Source organism: Agelaius phoeniceus, chromosome 15, assembly GCF_051311805.1.
Source record: "Agelaius phoeniceus isolate bAgePho1 chromosome 15, bAgePho1.hap1, whole genome shotgun sequence".
In the NCBI taxonomy this organism is placed as follows: Eukaryota; Metazoa; Chordata; class Aves; order Passeriformes; family Icteridae; genus Agelaius; species Agelaius phoeniceus.
The window spans coordinates 10,717,014-10,737,069 of record NC_135279.1 but is presented as its reverse complement, the minus strand read 5'-3'; the positions used below and the strand labels follow the sequence as shown (position 1 = coordinate 10,737,069).

The following is a 20,056-nucleotide window of genomic DNA, read 5'->3' as shown; positions in this document are numbered from 1 at the left end:
TTGAGCTGAGGCCCTGCATGGGCTGGAAGGATGCTCTTGCAGATAAAAGATGACATTTTTCCTGCTCAGAGGGCCAAATCCATGGGAATGGAGCAAAGCTGAGTCTACAGTACTGGAGGGCATTAAATCCTCTTTCCAGCCATGGCTCCCAGGCTCTGTAGGGCACTAAGGGCTTCTGAGAAACAATGCTGACTTCTGTAAATTAATTCAGTAACTCTTTTTGAAGAATTAGGGGAGCACACAAGCCCTGTACAGTTGCAACTGGTTCTTGAAGAGGAGTTCAAGCTCCTCTTGTGCTCTGTGTGTCCCATTGTGCCCAAAAATGTCACCATTTATTTGACACCTCTCTGCATACAAAGTGTGTGTGTATATATATAAGAACATACATGATTTTTTACCAGAATGGTTCATGGTTAATTTCATTGATATTCCAGTATATTTCAGTTTTTGTTTTACATATTTCTAATAGAGCATAGCATAGTGCTGGCCAAGTGCCTTTATAATCTGTTTCACACAACATGTAAACTCATGTTTAGAAACAAAATAGGAAGCAAAATCAGTTGACCATGACATAGTAAGGATTTTATACATCTTATATAAAACAAATCTAATGGATCTAATTTCTGGTAGTGAACAGGAATTCTATAAAGTAGTTACATGCATATAGAATTGGTTATCTCATATCCCTTACTGGTCTTATTGTTGATGTTGAAATTACTGAGGTTTTTTACTTTAATCCTGGAATTTTCTGAGATTTCCAGACTACTGGTGTAAAGAAACTCAGCCATGTGATGTAAGAAATGCCACTGAACTCACATGTTCCAATGTTTGCAGGACTGTGCCTCCACAGTGTGCAGCACAAAATGCCAGTGAGGGCTCCTCAGCATGGAGCTTCAGTGGCAGCAAGAGGCACAAATGGAAGCTGAGGTGTGGAGAGGCCTGAGCTTCTAAGGGCAGGCATTTATTTTGGAAGAGCACTAATTTAGAGCTGAGGGAACTTGGCATCTTCCAGAATTGGTCCACTAAATGGATTTAGTGTTTGCTGATGGAGTGGAACCCTCTGCTGATGGAGTGGGATTAATCTCAAAGGTATCAGATTGAGCCCCAAGTCTGGTGTGATTGTAAATTTATCTCCAGTCACCAGAGTATTGCTGGCAGAGGGTAAATGCCTGTAGCTGATCCACAAGATTTGGGTAATGTCTGACCATAGTAATGAAATAGAGTAAAGTGTGAAACATTTGAAAGTAGTATAAATTAAAGAAACAAAATGAGAAGTTCTGTGGGTTTGTTGTTTACAAGTTCTTGTGGCAGTTTTGCTTAGTTCAGTGATTTTTAAAAACCAAATGTATTTTTAAGCCAGAGCTTTATAATAAGGTTGTTCTCAAATACCAAGGAGCTGTTTGCATTTTTACATTTAACTGGACAACTGTGCCAACTGTGAAATGCTATTCAATGGCATAATTTTGGTCTGATTTAAAACTAGATTATTTTGTCTGGGCTCTTACAGCAGTAATAAAAAACCCCTAGTTGATATTAAAGGTTTTGCATTACTGTGCTTGCAGAAAATGAAGCCAAATTGAAATAATGTGTAAATAGATTTGCAGGCCCTAATGGCTTCATTCAGACTGACAGACACAATATTATGAAATGGGATGCTGAGAACACCCACATGGTCAATGATGTTTGACTTTGGTAGTGATGGCTGGGAGGCCATAACCAAATCTGACCAGCCCAGATTTAACTTCAATAAAATATCCCCTGAGGGAGGAACTCCTGTGTCTGCCTCCACTGTATCCCAGATCAGGGGCTATTGATTCTTTCTGAGCAGTGGAGGTGCAAGTGGGTATAAACTGTTAATATTGTGAGCTGATAGATTTTTATACCCATTTTCCACTAACCACTGGCCTTGATGCAAATTACTGGGTAGTCAACCTTTCAGTTTTTCTAATCCATAGTATTACAGCAAGCTGCTCCCTAGGAGATGCAGGCAGAAAGGTTATTTTCTTTGGGGAATGGGTTAGGTAAGGCTCTTGGGGCCTTTGTTTATTCCAGCCTTCAAGAGAGAGTTAAAAACTTGGCAAAATCAAGACTTTGGTCACTTTTCTTCCCCTCTTCCCTTCTTTCCCCTGTCTATGGGACAGTTGTAATGCCCTTAAAATATTTGAATCACTTAAAATGATGAGAAACACTAACAGAAGTAATTAGTTTTTGAAGCCTAAGATTAAATCATTAGCTTTACAACACATTGATTCAAACCAATGATTAACCCAAGAAAAAGGGAAAAAATGGCTAATTTTGACTCTAGTAACACTGTGATTTTTGAATGGGCTGGATGCAATGTGGGAAAGTGCTGCTCCTGCAGAGCCCTGCTGGTGTCCAGGGGGCTCCTGCAGGTTAGCACTGGGATCCTGGGGGCTCCTGCAGGTTTGCACCAGGATCCTGCTGCCTGGCACAGCTGAGAGCACAGATCAGGGTCTCGGCACCTCCTGGTAGAAAGCAGTGGATAAAAATGGGATTCTCCATCAGGGTGAGCCTCCATTCCCAGCGTGGCTACAATCTGCCTTCTGCCAAGGAGAGCCCTCTGCATTGCCCTGTGTGTACATCTCCGTGCTCTTTACTCCTCCTGCTAACTGAGCTCCATGATGCTGTGGCTTTAACGCTTCCCTGTGTCCGCCGCTCCCTCCTCTCTTGACAATCTTTACCCTTTTGCTCCTCTGGTGCCATTTTTCTTTTTATTATTTTATGACTTTCTTGTTGTCTTCCTGTCAGTGTTTCTTTCCTTTCTGTCTCCCATGCCCTCCACCTGCAGAAAGTGATCTTTCCGAGACAGGACGATGTGCTCATCTCCTTCCTGCCTCTGGCTCACATGTTTGAAAGAGTTATACAGGTAAGAAACCTGCCTGAACTGACGAGGCCTCGTGGGGCTCCTTGTGTTTTCTTCCAGAGTCAGTGGTCTCCTACTTGTGAGGATGTACACATTTCCTATTTGCCTTTAGCACACATGTTTGAGAGAATGGTACAGGTAAGGTCATGGTGTCAGTGGAAATAGTCTTTTTTCCACGCCACAACCAAAAAAATAAAATAAAATGAATAAAATACTAAATAACCAGCGATATCTTTAGTAGCACTAAAAAGGCTTGTACTCCAGAAGTGCCACGTGCATAACACCAGAGCCATGGTCTCAGTGACATGGCTGTGAGTCCAGAGCAAGGCCAGGAGAGTTTCCCAAGTTTTCCAGCTTACACCTGGCTCAGGGATTGAAAAACAGCCCTCCAGCAATGAGCCAGACTCATGGCTCACACAGCTCATGGCTACTGCTACCTGAACTGTTTGTGGGACAGATTTTCACAGCACTCTAGGATGAGGTGTTGTGTGAGTCAAGATAATTTCATGCCATTTTCTACATCAGCTAAAATGAATTTTTTGCATAAATAACATGATCTACCAAAAAAAAAAAAAAAAAAAAAATCCTAGCCTGGCAGATACTGAAAAAGAAGAAACTGAGATCATGGTGAGACACATGATCCTCCTGGCAGGGCAGCATGTGGTGGCCATTAACTGGAGCCTGTGTCCCCCAGGAATTATGGCAGATTCAAGTCCTTGCCAGCCCACAGAACTGACTTCATGTCTCTTTTTGGGTTGTGCTGCAATTGGTGAGTTAGGCAAGTCAGGTGAGACAGTCACATCAGTCTCCTGGCCTGAGAAGCTGCAAACTTAAAATAGATCCAGTATGTGAAGGTTGGATCTGGATCCAGTTGCAGCTCTGTACTTTCTCAGAGAGGCCTGTTTCAGGCTGAAAGCACACTCTCTGAGTCAGAGAAGCATCTGAATAAAAACCTCCCACTTCTTAGTAACATCTGTGCCAGAAATAATATATTTTTCCCTGTTAAAACTCTCACAAATTGGAAGTAAAAGCCCATGAAAGATTTAGAGAATTACAGCCCAGCTTTTTTCCACCTGCAAGGCAAGTTGGTCAGTGTGCCAGCACTGTTCAGCAAACAAGAATATAATTATTCAAAATTCATCTGATGGGTGGGCAGAAAGACATTAGAAACATTGAAAATGCTTTCATTTCACAGGACCTTGCTGTACTGAAAGGGACAGCCTCCAAAGGATGTTCAGGTTTATCCTCCCATCTGAAACAGCTTAATATAAAGATTTTTTCAAAAGGGTTAAAAATTTCAATTTTCAAAAGCTTTTTGAACAGCAAGCACTGCATCAGTGTCCCTAGTTTTAGCCAGAATTTTTCATTCCTGGAATTTACAATTAAAATAATACAGATACATTCTTTAAAGCTAAAAATTTCTAGTTGTTATTTCCAGTTCCCAATGAGCACACTGGTTACTTTTTTTTAATTTAAATTCATGTGCAGTGTAAAGCACAGATTCAGCAGTGTGATTTTCATTAAACCCACATCACATGTGTAAAATTCCTGTGGTTTCAGCTGATGGAGACAGTCTCTAACTGCCTGACAGAGCAGTGAGAGCAATTTGGTTAGTACTGCAGAGTTTTAGGAGCTGCACAAAAGATGTGCATGTCTCTTAAGGAATTTTCAACTTACTTAGTTATTTGGGGAAGACAAGCCCACAAAAGGGAGCTGAAGTTTTCAGTCTACTCAGGAAGGCTGGGCTCAGCTCTGGCATCACAGGGGCACTTGCTGAGGACCCTCTCCATGCACTGTAAAACCATGGGAGAAGTGCTGGTCCCCAAATGTTCTTCAGTGATAAAATGCCAGACTGACCCAGTCTGTGCTGGCTCCTTGGCAGGGTTACTGGTCACCAGTAACCAGCTACCAGCTGACTCATGGCCAGCAGCCCCTCTGCCCCATCTCACATACTGGGCTCCATTCTGCTGATGAGGAAAACACCCTGCTTTGTTTTCAAGTACAAGGCTTCTGGATTTGTAGTTTCCATACAAATCAAGCACCTTTCATTAAGTGGGCTTTATTTCTGGGATACAGGATCAGGCACTGTATTGCTAACGTAGTTTATATTGTTGTATTTAAACAAAACTAAAGTATTAACATCTAAAAATTGGCTGCTGCTCTGTGTTTTATGATGTTTCTTACTTTGCATTTCTGTATTGATAGGTCCTCATGCTGTGAGCTGCTATGGGAGGGCTGGGCTTTAGCAAAGTTCTGATCCAGACTCTGACCCTAACTGGGACTTCTCCATCCCCATGTGCAGGGGATGAAGGGAAATCCCTTCTGAAAATTTTGATTCCTTGTTCTTCCACAACAAGTGGTAAATTTGGTGGATGCTGAATTCCTTGTCCTGAAAAATGCCCAGAACTATTTGGATATTTCACTCCAGCGCAAAATCTATTGTTACTTTACTGTATTTCCAAAGTCCCATTTTTGCCACATTGCAGAGCAGAAATTCAGAAAAGGAGCTTCTGCGCTTGGGAGAGGAATGCTTTGCTTTGGGAACTGAAAGCCAAGGGGTTACATGTGTTCCTCTTTCTCCCCATCAGTCTGTAGTGTACTGCCACGGAGGGCGAATTGGCTTCTTCCAAGGCGACATTCGCCTCCTGTCTGACGACATGAAGGCACTGCGGCCAACCATCTTCCCTGTCGTGCCACGGCTGCTGAACAGAATGTATGACAAGGTGAGCTGCATCTTGATTTTACTCTTTTTGGAACAATGGAGTTTATGTCCCTTTACTACTCATGTGGAAGAATCCCCTTAGTCATGGAGATTTCTCAAACAGGTGACACTATTTCTGCCTTGCTGCAGACACATTCTCACCCTGTGTAATGGATACAGCTCCTTCAGTGTGTAAGCCTGTATTATGACTTACACAGACTCCAGACACAGCTATCACATGAGTATGAAATCCTTCTGTATTAGCTTCCTACCTTGTTCTCACTAACAACTCTGACATTTCTAGAGATACAGGATTTTTTTTCAACACAGAAACATCAGTCAAACCTGGCTGCACAAGGACTTTTTGTACCCTTCAACCAGATTTGAAACTCAAATCTCTTGTTCTGGTGGCAACAACAGCTGGAAATCAGAAATTTTAAAAAGTCTTTGAGGATTTAGGCAGTGTAAATGTGACAGTGGCTTTTGGATTTAGAAATCTTTAAAACTAAGGTAAAGGTATTGCAGGGTATTTAAGACAGGCACGTCTGGTCATCATGTTAAATCTGTTTGACTAGCTGGGAATATTTATTCCTCAGAAGACTTATCTGCTAAAGACAAGCTTAAGCACAAGCTCCTGATGTAATTTTTCCCAAAGGTCAGGGCTTCTGTGCTTTATTAATGGGACAGGCACTGGGGGTTTCTCATTTGTTGAGGTGGAGTTTGTGCTGGTGCCTGATTGAGCTCAGGTGAATGAAGCCCCCATCACCACATCAGCCACCACTGATACCTGTTCATGTTGCTCATTGCCTGTTGCTCAGGTTGCATGAACATTACAGAATCCTATCACAGAAATGATATAGTAAGAGCAGCCTTGTCAATCCAGTTGAAGCCTGCGCCACCATCTTGCCTTTTCTCCCCAGAGGAACCACATGTGCAATAGGGAATGGAGTGAAACATATAATTCCTTTTTCCCTACTAACAAACCCCAGTGTAGCCTTGCTTACCTGGACTGCAATTGTAACTGTACCCACCTGGCTGTGTGGGGTGTCATGGGGAGAAGAGGTGTTGATGTGCTCCCTCTCCTCTGTGACACCTCATCTGCCATCCTGTGCTCCTGCAGATCTTCAGCCAGGCTGACACATCCCTCAAGCGCTGGATCCTGGAATTTGCGGCCAGACGGAAAAAGGCCGAAGTTCGAAATGGCATCATTAGAAACGACAGTTTGTGGGATAAACTTTTCTTTAATAAGATACAGGTAAGTGATTCGAGAAGTGAGTCTGAAGTGAAAGAACTCTTGCTTCTTCTAGCAATTACTAGTTTTTTGACAAGGCAGTTTCAGACAGTAGGAAAAATTTCTTCATGGATAGGGTTGTCAAGTATTGGAACAGGCTGCCCAGGAGAGTGATGGAAGTGTTAAAAAAGGGGGTGGATGTGGCAGTTGAGGACATAATTTAGTTGTGAAGATGGTGCTGGGTTGATGAAGGAACTTGATGATCTTAGAGGTCTTTTCCAGCCTTTACAATTCTATGATTCCTTAAAGTCACTGTAGTCCACTTGCCTGATGATGAACTGTGGGCAATCACTACTCACTAGTGAACAACGGATTGGAAAATAGAATAGAAAAAGGGAACTGAGCACAGTTTGTTGCTAGTGAAGGTTTCCTTTTTTTGTTTGTTTATTTGTTTTTGTTTTTAAGCACCATGCATAATGTCAAAATTTCCATTCTCTCAGGGATAACTTTTCAGAGGGAAATAGAGAAACACAAGGCAAGCTACGATGACATTTGCCACATCCCTCTTCAGCAGCACCAAGAAATCACTAATTTATGGAATAGTGCCAAAAATTTTTTGCAGCTCTCAGATAGAAGAGAGAGGGAGAAGGAAAGGTATCTAGGGATGAAGTTCAGAAAGGTAGTCATGAAAAGGAGGTCACTGATCAAAGAGATGCTGCTCCAAAGTTTTCTGGAAAATCTCAACAAATAGTATTGGACTTAGGGTTGGGTTGCAGTTGAGTATATTCAAACCCACTTTTCTTCCTAGGAAAAGAATAAAGTTGTAAAGAAAAATGCACACATGAATCATGGTTTAGCAACCATGAATAAAGAAATCAGAATGCCCTTCTGCTTCCCACGCATCTCAGTTAAAAAGATATTAAATTGGCTTTAAACCAGGTTTTTCTGGGCTCTGTACTACTCCAAGAGGCTCTAATTACTTCATTTTTTTAATCGGATGACTTATCTGGAGACATGCCACTTTATTTTTAACTAAAGAAACTGACTGTACTTGTGGTCTGTGGATTAGTTGTCCTCAGTGTGCAAAGATAGCAGAGCTCACCCAGCCGGGAGCGAGCCAGGCTGCATATTGATGCAAGGGCTGGCGAGACGGGCAGACTCAGTCAGCAGTTGTTTTCTTTTGTGCTGGGTTTTCTTTTTCACTTCTAGAATAAAGAAAAGGAAATGAAGGGGGAGGAGAAAGAAGTGAAATAGGACACAGGAATTGATGTAATACCCTCCAGAAATATTTGAAGGTCATCTGCCTTAAAAAAGGCACAACATTATTTTAGAGGGCTTGGGAGGCAATTCATTAAACCCAGTGAGGTGTAAATAAGCAAAGAAGACTGGATGGGGAAGAGTCTGTTTTCCCCAGCAGTTCCCAGAACTAGGTCTGCAGCCTGCCCAAGCACAGCAGTTGCAGGAGCCCAGGCTGATCAGCTTGTCCTGCCAGGGACATGAGCACTCCTGTCTCTGTACACTGAATGGGCTTTTATCCCTCAGGAAAGCTTCAGAGCTAGTTCATATTTCCATAGATGGCCTCATCACAGAACCACAGAATGGCTGGGTTGGAAGACTCCTTGAAGTTCATCTAATTCTGACCCCATGCCATGGGCAGGAAATCCTGCACATCCATCCTAGAGAGAGCATTTTGTGCAAGCTCGTGGTTTTGCCATCTGCAGTAGCTTCTGATGCTTTCTTTTGTTTCCTCCTGCTACCAACCAGGCAAGTCTTGGGGGATGTGTCCGCATGATAGTGACAGGCGCTGCCCCCGCGTCCCCGACTGTCCTGGGCTTCCTCCGCGCAGCCCTCGGATGCCAGGTGGGTTTGTGTGCCTGCTCAGGGGTGTTCATCCACTGCTAGCAAGAGAACGCCTGGTGTTTAGGAAAGGAGATGGGTTACACCCTCAGAACTGCATTTAGGACAGCTGTACCAGGATGGATAGAACAGCAGGGCTTGAGGCAGCCACGGAGTTCTGGTACACCCAGAGCTCAGTGGGGTGGGAACAGCCCTAGGATAGCAGCAACAAACAGGCAAGAGATGTTTTCATTTTGGGCATCTCCCAGAAAAACCCCACAGGCTCATCCCACCCACTTCTCAGCACCAAATTGAGTATGTGAAATTAAATGTGTTCGTGCAAGTGCTGGGAACTTCATTACACAAGTTTTATTCTATATATAAATGGAGAGAGCTAATCCTCAGACATCAGATGAACACTGCATTATTTCTCTGTGAGAGGAAGCCCAGAGCAACTGAAAGGTCTCATTTGAGAGCCTAAAATTAGTCAGGGAAAAAAAAAAAAAAGGTGGATTTTCAAAATGTCCCACAAAAATACCTTTTTTTCCCACTAATAAGTTCCTCTCATAGTGTACCATATGTCCTGAATCAAAGGCTAAGTGCTCAACTCATCATCTCCCTATTTTCAATGATATAGAGCCATGGTCTTTCCTAGTTATGTAAATGGAATTTTGTACACAGGAGAAGCCAGTGTGGGGTTGCCCATTTACCAGGGACATGGCAAATGGGCAACCACACACTGCAGCTGCAGGCTCAGCTCACAGGACTGTGCCACACAGGGCAATGCTTGGGATTTCAGTTTGTAATAGCAAAATCTTTTATGATGTTTTAAAGATACTTGTCTCTTTGTCAGGTTTATGAAGGCTATGGCCAAACAGAATGCACAGCTGGATGCACCTTCACAACTCCAGGTGACTGGACATCAGGTAATTATTTTCTTCCACCATTTGAAGAAATAAAAGAAATGCACATTCCTTTAGGAAATTATGGACTGTAACATCAAGGCCAGGTTGGATGGGGCTTGGAGAAACCTGATCTAGTAGAAGGTGCTCCTGCCCCTGGCAGGGGGTTGGAATGAGATGAGTTTTAAGGTTCCTTCCAACCCAAATCACTCTGTCCTATTTCAGAATAGGTTTTATATCTAAAGAGGAGGTGTCGGTATTTAGTTTTAATGGTGCAAAACCTTAATTAAGTAAATTATTTCTGCATACAGACACAGCTCCTGCAAGAACATCCAGTGTATCTACAACTATGCAAGTAACTAATGATAAAATGCTAATTATTGTTTATAGGAGAGATGACAAGTGACTTGATAACTTTGATTTCCAGGTCATGTAGGAGCCCCTTTGCCCTGTAACTTAATCAGATTGAAGGATGTGGAAGAACTGAATTATTTTGCTTCCAAAGGAGAAGGAGAGGTAGCAAATCACATTTTTATATCAAATTCTCACTAGTTAACACTGTATGAAGTAGTTTATAGAAGCATTTGACCTTTGTAGTGTGCATGGTTGCTGATGGGTTGCATCGTGCAATCAGGAAAGGAAATGGAAGTTTAACAATAGAGCAGTAAAAATTAATGAAAAAGGAGCTGTGGCAGTACTTCCAGCCTGATTCCTTAAACTGCTAAGACTGAATTAGTTCAGCTAAGAAGAGCTGAATTGCTACGATTTCTACATTGCTGTGATCTCTACATTGCTGTGATTTCTATACTACACAAAAATTAAACGTATTGAAATAATTTTAATTTTAACTGCAAATGGAATGCAAATCAACTTCAAACAAATCAGTTTTGCAAAGCCTACTTCATATTTCCATTAGCTTAAAAAAAATCCATAGATAGTTTAATAACCCAATCTATTTTAGTTTCATGGAGCACAGTCATTAAAATATTTCAAATTTAGTGAGTTGCTACTTAATTTATATTTATAGCAGAATAAGAAAATAATTCATCATCATCCCTGGTTGTTTTGCAGATCTGTGTGAAAGGACCCAATGTGTTTAAAGGTTACTTGAAAGATGAAGAGAGGACAGCTGAGGCACTGGACCAGGAGGGCTGGCTTCACACAGGAGACATTGGAAAATGGTTACCTGTGCGTACTGGACACACTCAGAGTTCTTGGGGAAATTGTATTATCCCAAGTAAATTTTCAAGGGCTGAACTTAGGTCTCCAAGCAGGTCTATCTTTACAAAGGATTGAGTTTATATTTGGCAGAATAAGCATTTGAAAGCACAACAGGCAGTTGAAATCTCTGTTAAAGACAGACAGCTTGCTGAGTTTCTGTGGTTAAATAACTTCTCTGGGAATTCTCATTTCTTTCTCCTAACAGAATGGGACCCTTAAAATTATTGATCGGAAAAAGCATATCTTTAAACTTGCTCAGGGAGAATACATCGCACCAGAGAAGATAGAGAATATCTACATCCGCAGTGACCCTGTTGCTCAGATCTATGTCCATGGAGACAGCCTGCAGGTACAAACCAAGCTTTCACAAAATCTTACTTTACTCTTAGTAGTTAGAAGACAGAGCTGGGCTTGAACGAAGGGAAAATGTGAGTGGATCGTGCCACACTGTGTCCCTCCTGCTTTGGAGCTGGCTGACAGCCAGGCAGGAACTGAGCTGCTGGTGTGATCCTGAGCAGCTTAGAGAATGCTGTGACCAAAGATCAGCCTTTTAAGTTGGCTTTGGTGTCACTCTTGGGGTCTCCAATGTTGTCCTTTGCCACCATGCCTGTGGTAAGCCAGGAAAGGCAAAGCCACTGCTGCCCCTAACACTGCCTGCCCATTCTGACCAATCTTGTTCTGTTAATTTGCACATTTATACACACACTTACAGCTTCTGAAGCCATGGCAATTCATCCTCTGCATTCAAGGCTCACAAGCATGAGCCTTCACTTGGCATCAGAGTTTGCCTGGGATTTGCAGGGCCATGTGAGTTATTAATGTCCAGGAGGAGCACAAACCCAGCTGAGGGTATTAAATCTGCTGGTAAATGCAGTCACAGACAGCCTTTTATCTGAGAAAAAGGCACAGGCATCAGAATGTACTTCATGACAATATGTTAGCAAATTATTGACATAATTAAACAAGAAGTAGTAAACATGCAGAAATTCAGCTGACTTGTGTATTCACTTCAATGTGGAGCCTAGAATATGGTTCAGCTTTAGCCTGCAACTCTCCTTCTCCTTTACCTACAGGCCTTCCTGGTGGGAATCGTGGTGCCTGATTCTGAAGTCATGCCAGGTTGGGCAAAGAAAAGAGGGTTTGAAGGAACATATGCAGAACTCTGTAAAAATAAGGTTTGTATCTGCAGTACAGACCTTTTTTTTTTTTGCTGTCGCATGATGTGTGCACAATATTGTGTCTAGGAATGACAATTTCAGTGACAACAATTATTTCCTCACTGAACATTCAGCAGGGTTGACCTGGATCCAGTGATATGTGTTGACTGGTGGTACCAAGCTCTGCCAGCACTGGTGTGGGGGGAGAAAGAGCCTCTCTTGCAGAGAACAGCAGTGCAGCAGGACGAGAGGTTGTGTTTGCTTAGATTTCTTAAATAAGACAACTAAACAAAACTTCTTGCTGGTCTTCTCTGTGGTGACCAGCAACAGGACCAGAGGGAAGGGCCTGAAGTTGTCAGAGGAGGTTTAGGTTGGATATTAGGAAAAGGATATTTTCCCAGAGAGGGTGGCTGGGCACTGGAAGGGGACTGGTCACACCATCAATTCTGACAGAGCTCAAGGAGCAATTGGATAACACTCACAGGCACGTGGTATGACTCTTGGTCTGTTCTATGAAGGACTGGGATTGGATTCCATGGTTCTTGTGGGTCCCTTCCAACTCAGGACATTCTATGATTCTACAAAAAGGACCCCAGTCATAGACACACGCTCTCTAATACTGAGGAATTGCACTGGATCACATCAGTAAATACTGATGCCACTGAACCATTCCACTGGTGTCTGTGGCAGTGATTCTGCATTGAAGTCTGGCAGATGGCTGAAGGACTGTAAATTGAACAGCTATGTCACATTGCTGGTTTGAAAATAGAACCTTACTTTTCATACCAAGGAGACACTTAACATCACCACACTTAGTGTAATGTTTATACATTACAACAGAATTTTGCTAATTACATACTAACTGTTAGTAAGGCACTTGAACTTTGCTCAGAAACACTTTTTTTGGTGAACAGTGAACATTAATTGCATGTAAGGTTGGCTATGGTAGCTCATGAGGAATTTCTGTGTTTTGATGCAGGAACTGCAGCAAGCGATAATGGAAGACATGGTACGGTTAGGGAAGGAGAGTGGGCTTCACTCCTTTGAGCAGGTAAAATGAAACACATCCTTCAGTGTGCTCAGACAGGCCATCTGTCTGTTCAGAAGAGGGATTTGTCAGCATCTATCATGTTACTACAAATCTTTGTTGCAGCTGCACATGATGATTTTGGAAAGAGCTTTATTGCTGGCAAGCTGTATTTATTCCTTTAGAAAAATGTATTTGCTGTGATTCTGCTTCCCACCTATGTTTAAAATTTGAATTAAATTTAGTGAAAGTTTTGGGTGCAGAGGTCAAAATCTTAATCAGGGACATAGATAATCTCCAGAAAACCAGAGGTCAAGATAAACATCTGTAGGAGTCTGACTTTTCTGCCACTGAAAGCTCTGTTAGAAATTGGGTCACTAATTACTACTCTTATACCTGACCTTGAAATGCTGCTGGTTTCTTTATCTTTAGTCTGGGCACTAGTTCTTTCCTGCTTGTGTAAATATTTCTGCAATAGAGCTACAAACACTTCAGAAGGGGAGATCTGAAATCAACTGTGGTCTGCATAGCATTAAAAACACAGAAAAATTATCCACCCCACTTTAAAATGTCAAATGCTTATTTCTGTTGAGAAAACCAAACATCTTAATCATTACATATAATTAGCAAGGGCTTTTTTGCTTTTGTTCAGACTGTTTCTGGGTGATAATTCTAATGAGTAATTCACCATATTGGAGTGGAGTAGAAGCATCATTAAACATAACCCTATTATTCTTAATTTCTCAATTACCTATGCAAATGAAATGGCAGCGAAAAGAAATTTATTTAAAAATAATTCAGTAAAAAGCATAGTTTTTAATGCACATAATTGTCTGTGCCAGTAAGTCTTGTTTGCTTCTGTCATGGTCTTCAGAGTATGAAATATCCTCAAGTAATTGATTCCACCAGCAGTTTACAATTAATAAAGTATAAAGTAGTGAGGAAAGACTTGTCATCTTTCTAAATATTGGAATAAAATAATAAGAGAATAGAATAAAAAATGATACCATTTTCAAAATTAAAGTGTTTCAAAACTTCATCTTTGTTGCAATATGTAATCTTAAAACCAAATTTTGAGCCAAATACTGTGGGTAATATTCATATGGAATGGGATCCCCTGTTTATGGGGATACTCTTTATCATCCCCATCCTCATCTGCAGCTTGGATTTCTGTCTTGGGAATGACAGGCTGACTTCTATAACCATCAGCCTCCAGGATCAGAAAGCTAGTGCAGCAGACAGGAGAGCATTAATAGTGTGAACACTGATTTATGAAGGATTGCGTGGGGGCAGGGCCTGGACCACGATGCTTGCAGGGAAAGATGAATCACATATCTAAGGAATGGAAAATGGATTTGCAGCCTATATTGCTGCAGCTCCCAGCCAAACAAACTGCAAAGCAGTCTGGCTTGGGGAATCACAAAAGCAGCAGATGGCTGGGGAATTTTGCCTTAAATTGGTGGGCTCTGACCAGTCACGCAGCAGTTTTCTGCTTTCCCCCACACCAGCACGGGGAGGAAAAGCTCGCTCCCATCTGTGCTGCCAGGCTCCCCACTGTGCTCAGAGCCACTGCCTCGAACAAGGGCAGCCTTGTGAAATGCCATTTGCACTGGCTGAAAGATCTGTATCACTTTAACCAGCTAAAGATGATCATCATGTACATGCTTTGTGCCTGAAAAGCTTCATGATAATTTTGCATTATTGAATTAGTCCTGTTTACTTTTGCAGTGGGGTTAAGTTGAGGTTTCCTAGCCCAACTCCCTGCCCTTGCCCTCTTCCCCACTGCCTTTCAGCTGTGTGAAACTGCAGTGATGATCTCACACTGACTCTTGTGTGCTGCCTCGCTGTGCTCTGGCCTTGCTTTCATACACAAAAGCAATTTATGTGCTCATTCTCTTGGAGAGCTCCCTTCTGTGGGCAGGGGATGGAAATCTGGAAATCCTGGGGACTCAGCAGAAGAGTGCCCTGGACTTGAGGCACCACCAGAGGGAAGCACAGGAAAAAAATTAATGTTTATTCAGTGTGATGCTTGTAACCTTTGCTATAAATATATTCCTCTTTTATTTTAGGTCAAAGCCATTTATATTCACTCTGATATGTTCTCGGTGCAAAACGGTTTGTTGACACCAACATTAAAGGCTAAAAGACCAGAACTGAGAGATTACTTCAAAAAACAAATAGAAGAGCTATATTCAAGCATCTCCATCTGAAATCACAGGAAGAATCTTCTGAGTAATGGACTTCATAGCAATATTAGAATAATACTCGAAAACTACAGAGCCAGAACAACACTGCTGAAATGGATAAGCATCTGAATCTTACATTTGAGCCTTTCATTTTTCTAGGATTTCATCACTAACCATATTTTCCCTTCTTTTTGCCATCAGGTGTGATACAATTTCTTTTTTACTCTAGGTATACAGTAAGGCACTATTAAAAGTTATGCTAAATTGACACAAAATATGCAGAAATTTCAATCTATGACCAAGTAAATGATGGAAGCATATCTTTTAAATAACTACAAACATTTCTAGTTAAAATAGGGAAAAATTCAGGTATGTCTGTTGATATTTGATTGTATACAACCTAATATATTAGAAACTAAAATTATAAGTAATTCAATAATGTGGTCTACCTCAAATAATCAGTGACTGATGGTGAAAGTAAAAGTCTATTTTCTCTGATTTGGAACTTCAAGCTGGATATTGGTTTATATAGTAAGTGATAGCTTTTATATTTTTCAGGACATAAATGACATTGATTTGATTTAATCATTGATGATTTAACAATCAGAACAGAAATAGGAAGGAATTTCCCACTATTTGTACTTAATAGACCTAATAGTATATTACATCTAACGGATTCATGTTACCTGGAAATGACAAGAACAGGGTAGGAAGCAATAGCACAGAATTCCCTCTATTTCCTTTTCATCCAAACACAGTTTATCCATGGTTTGCAGATTCTGCATTAGGGCTCCTTCAGTCCAGTGCACTCAAGGACATCTGAACTGCTCAAACGGAGAAGGTTGCAAAAGCATCACTGGCTCTGTGGTGGCTTTAGGTGGGAGTTCACCATAATCCATATGCTCCCAATCCCTAATTGATTACTTCACATGCTGCTAATACTGCATAGTCCAGCTGGACTAACTCCCTTCAGAAACAGCGCTAAAGAAACGGAGCACAAGGAATAAGCTGTGATTCTGGACGGGGCTTAGCAAAATGAAAAGGTTTGGGAAAAGGCCAGCCTGAGATGCAGCAGTGGAGGGCATCCTATCCTTTATCTGGCCATGGAAGGGGAAGCAATACTGCCCCAAAAGACTCATGGGGATGGGCTAAAGGCTGTGTTGGCCATTGCTGTGCAAGGCAGAACAGTGGATGTGGTGGCAGAAGGGCCTGTTACGGGAATGTCTTTATGGTCAGACATCTGGAAGCATCAAATCCCATTGGCATCACCTCCAATGGCCTCTCTGGGATAACCAGCAAGTTGTCTGGATAGAACCTTACATTTCTGTGGTCATCAGAAAGGGGATAAGTCTCACAAGGAGTAGGAACAGACTCTAGAGCTCTCTCTTGGTACAAAGCACGGTACAAGGCAAAGAGAAAACTGTCATGTCAAGTTGCTTGAATACATGGACTGTTGATAGCTTCTTTCTGCTAAACAGGGTCCTAAATATCTGTGTCTTTTACTAGCTGATGTTTGTTGCACCAGTACATGCTAGCATGGAGCTGTGCCTGCTAGATCTTTGCTAGGACAGTGGAAGCACACTTATTTTCTCTCTTATAGTGGAATCCACTGTAGACTTCTGAAGCTAAAAGTTTAAATTTTTAATCTAAACAGTATCTTATTTTCTCTCTGAACTTCTGTTGCATGCTTCCAAATGAAATAAATTGAATTAATAAGTTAGTGTTTTACGAAGACTGATTTATTGCAGTGATTTCAGAATAAAATGATACAGAGGAAACCGTATCAGTAACATAATGACTCAAAGAACGTGGCAGTTTGATTTATCAAATGTGTGTTTGTCTGATCCCTTTATGCATCTGATTCCTCATTTGATTTCAGTGCAGTGACTCATATCAGTCCAAAGCAAGTAAAGAAATATCTGAGATCTGATGGTATCATAATTTTTCACTGATGTATGCAGCAATAGCATCCCTGGGGAATTTGCTACGTCAATGGAGGATAGGGATTATTGCATAAAATCTGGCTCTTTGGGTCAAGTCATAAAGGATTTTTATCTCAGTGAAGTTTAGTTCATATCCTTTTTGTATCAGCCAAAAGACAGTCATTACATACACAACCTTCAAAGCAATGGAGAATTAAATTCAGTACAATTTCCTGTCTGTTTTAATGCAACAGTTTTAAAATAAAAACCCCCAAAACCTAGTCATCTAAGAAAGTAGAGAAAAGCTATTTTTCACTGATTTTTTTTTTTTTTGCCATTTGAATTTGATTTACTTTTTTCTTGAGGTGATTTCAGGCTTTTTGAGACAACTAAACTCTGTATAAGTACAGAAGATTCTAATATGAGTTTATTTACAGCTTATATGGCTGTTATTTATATATATATGACCCTGAATTATATATCCATATTCTTCTTTTGGTATTTGATGCAGAATGTCAGATGCATTAGAGCCAAATATATGAACACCAAAAGAATAAGAAAGAAAAAATGCAGACTTGGCCACACTTGGATGATGTAAAATCTGAGTTGGTTTTTGTCACACCAGAAGTGTGAATGCTTTCAGAACTTGTGAAAAATTGTATAAATGAACTAAAAGCTCTCTTTTATACCTGTATAATCCGATTTTCCTCTGCAGGTCACTCTCTCACCACAATCATAATGATGTAAGAGATTAACACCTGAAAAAGAGACATGCATAAGGCATGAGCTAGGCTCAATCCTGCTTCTCTTCAAATTCCAGGCATATTTATTTTATACTGAGCTTTCTTAAACTGAAACACTTCTTGTGACCACCAAGGAAAAATCCCCATGACTGTCCAATAACCAGTTTGTTTTGGGTTTTTTTTTTTTTTTTACCTTAAGATAACTAATTACAAAATTAGTTTCTGTTATTCATCTTAAAAGGTGGCAACTCTTTTTGCAGTCAGTTTTAAAGTTGCAGTACTGCATTTTTGGTTCTTCCTGGGCCTGGTGCTATGCCTGTGGAATCACTGGAAGAATGTCTTATATATAAAAAAACCACAATAAAATACATTTTTCAGGAAGAGGCTCTTGCTTAGTTATATATTTTGTATGTTCTTTGCTTGATATATTGCACAGAGAAAAAATCTGTTCTGCCAAAATGCACAAAGTGTGAGCAGAAACCAGACCAGAGTCTTTACCCCACGTGGGCAGGAAATACATGGAATAATTCTGTCCTGAAAGGCACATCAGGTGATACAGAGACAGTGAGTTTTTATTGATAAAATACCAGTTTGCAATCTGTTAGTCAGGATCTATCAGCAACAGTAAAGTCCAGTCTCATTGTTGCCATGAATATGAAATTCTCATGTGTAACAAAATAATCCGACCTTAACCTCTGGAATGAAAAAAATTAATTTAGTTTTATTTTTGGTTTGTTTTTTTTTTTTTTTTTTTAGTTTTACATGTGTTAAAAGCACAAACTGCTGATCTATATGTAAATAAATGCTACAAGATGAATGTAAAATGGGAAAGAATATACTATTTTTGCATGGTAATAGGTGACTTAAAGACCTCTTGATGCCTTAGAAAAAAATTGAAGAAGCATTTTATTTTATTTAGAGACAATTGTATTGGCTTGCCTTTTGTATCTTTAGTTTACTTTGGTATTCTCTGGGGGGGGAAACCAGAATTAATCATTGTTTCTTCTTGGAACTGATGTTCTTCAATATTTTACACATTTGATGGTTTCTATACCACCTTAGCACCTGTGAAACAATGAAGCTTTTCAGAGAAATCTGGATGCCTGTAGCCCAGAAATGAAAAAGTTTTAGATCCCTTGAATTCTTCCAAAGAAAAATGTTTTCTGAGGCATCTGGAGTCCCTTTAAGCCCTTCATTTCAGCTTTTTGTTATGTATTTTAGCAAAGTAAAAGCAGCCAACAAATGAGACATTTTGGTAAGTGTTGCCTATTGTATTTTCAACTGAAAGTGAAGGGGGGTAAAATTTAACATATACATTTGTGTAAAAAAAAATCCTAACTGTTATTAAAAATTTTTCAGTTTTGGTATATTAGCATGTATATCAAATAGTCATCTATGGAAACTTTTGTAAAGAACTAAATTTTCACCTTTCTCAAAACTGCTCATAAGATTTTCTGTGGACTGACATACAATAAAAGCTCTTTTATAAAATCTGTTGTTCCTCCAGCACTTTGTCCTCATCATTGGTATGAAGTCATTCAGAATGTGCGGCTAAACTAAACGTGTTGTAAAAATAAGAAATTATGTAAAATAAAATAACGACCAAAAGCATATTGGGACATGAGATTGATTTTAGCAATCTCCTATGAAAACTAATTGTTGCAAAGTTCTCTGAAGATGCAGCAGTCTTTCTGTAATGGTTTCGATTTTAATTTGAAATCAATAATAATATAATCACATGTATATGCTTGTTTAATATGAATTGCAATTGGGAATGCATAGTATTTTTTCAGATCGTGTCTAAACCAATAAAGTTTCAAAGCATACGGGCTCTATTCCGGTTTTTGTGCGCACTTGTATCTCCCTTCACTTGGAAATCCAGAAAGGCCTGAAGCACCCAGAACCAGGTTGGATGGGGCTTGGGACAACCGGGTGTGGCAGAAAGGGGGGGAACAGGATTATATCTGGGGTCCCTTTAACCCAAATTATTCTGGTTCTATACGCTCTATTTTTTTAAGGTAACGAAGCAACGAGATTCCTCCTGTCTACAGCCTGAAGCTGAAACACGGGGTCGGAGCAGTACAGGGGTTATCACACACACAATTTATTGACTCCATTTTCACACGGGAGTTTTTTCCTTGTGAGGGCGGCGATGCCGGAGCCGCCGGACCCGCTGAAGGTGTCCCGTGCTCGGTGCCCCGTGCTCGGTGCCCCGTGTCCCTGCCCACAGCCGCTCCCTCATGAGG

The 20,056-nt window shown here is 40.7% G+C and overlaps 1 protein-coding gene across 6 annotated transcripts in view; it reads left to right on the top strand.

Annotated features, from left to right (window-relative positions):
• Positions 1 to 19,645, top strand: part of ACSL6 (acyl-CoA synthetase long chain family member 6) — a 57,869-nt gene extending 38,224 nt beyond the window's left edge. For 4 of the 6 annotated variants that reach the window (XM_077186527.1, XM_077186529.1, XM_077186530.1 and 1 more), the window contains 11 exons: positions 2,810 to 3,022; positions 5,473 to 5,607; positions 6,706 to 6,840; positions 8,581 to 8,676; positions 9,506 to 9,578; positions 9,982 to 10,070; positions 10,626 to 10,742; positions 10,981 to 11,124; positions 11,849 to 11,950; positions 12,912 to 12,983; positions 15,029 to 19,645. In XM_077186527.1, the coding sequence (XP_077042642.1) occupies positions 2,810 to 3,022; positions 5,473 to 5,607; positions 6,706 to 6,840; positions 8,581 to 8,676; positions 9,506 to 9,578; positions 9,982 to 10,070; positions 10,626 to 10,742; positions 10,981 to 11,124; positions 11,849 to 11,950; positions 12,912 to 12,983; positions 15,029 to 15,169 (1,317 nt within the window). In that variant the 3' untranslated portion in view covers positions 15,170 to 19,645. The remainder of the gene's footprint in view (positions 1 to 2,809; positions 3,023 to 5,472; positions 5,608 to 6,705; positions 6,841 to 8,580; positions 8,677 to 9,505; positions 9,579 to 9,981; positions 10,071 to 10,625; positions 10,743 to 10,980; positions 11,125 to 11,848; positions 11,951 to 12,911; positions 12,984 to 15,028) is intronic. The other 2 variants (XM_077186532.1, XM_077186531.1) reach the window with 2 other exon arrangements.
• The last annotated feature ends 411 nt before the right edge of the window (positions 19,646 to 20,056 follow it).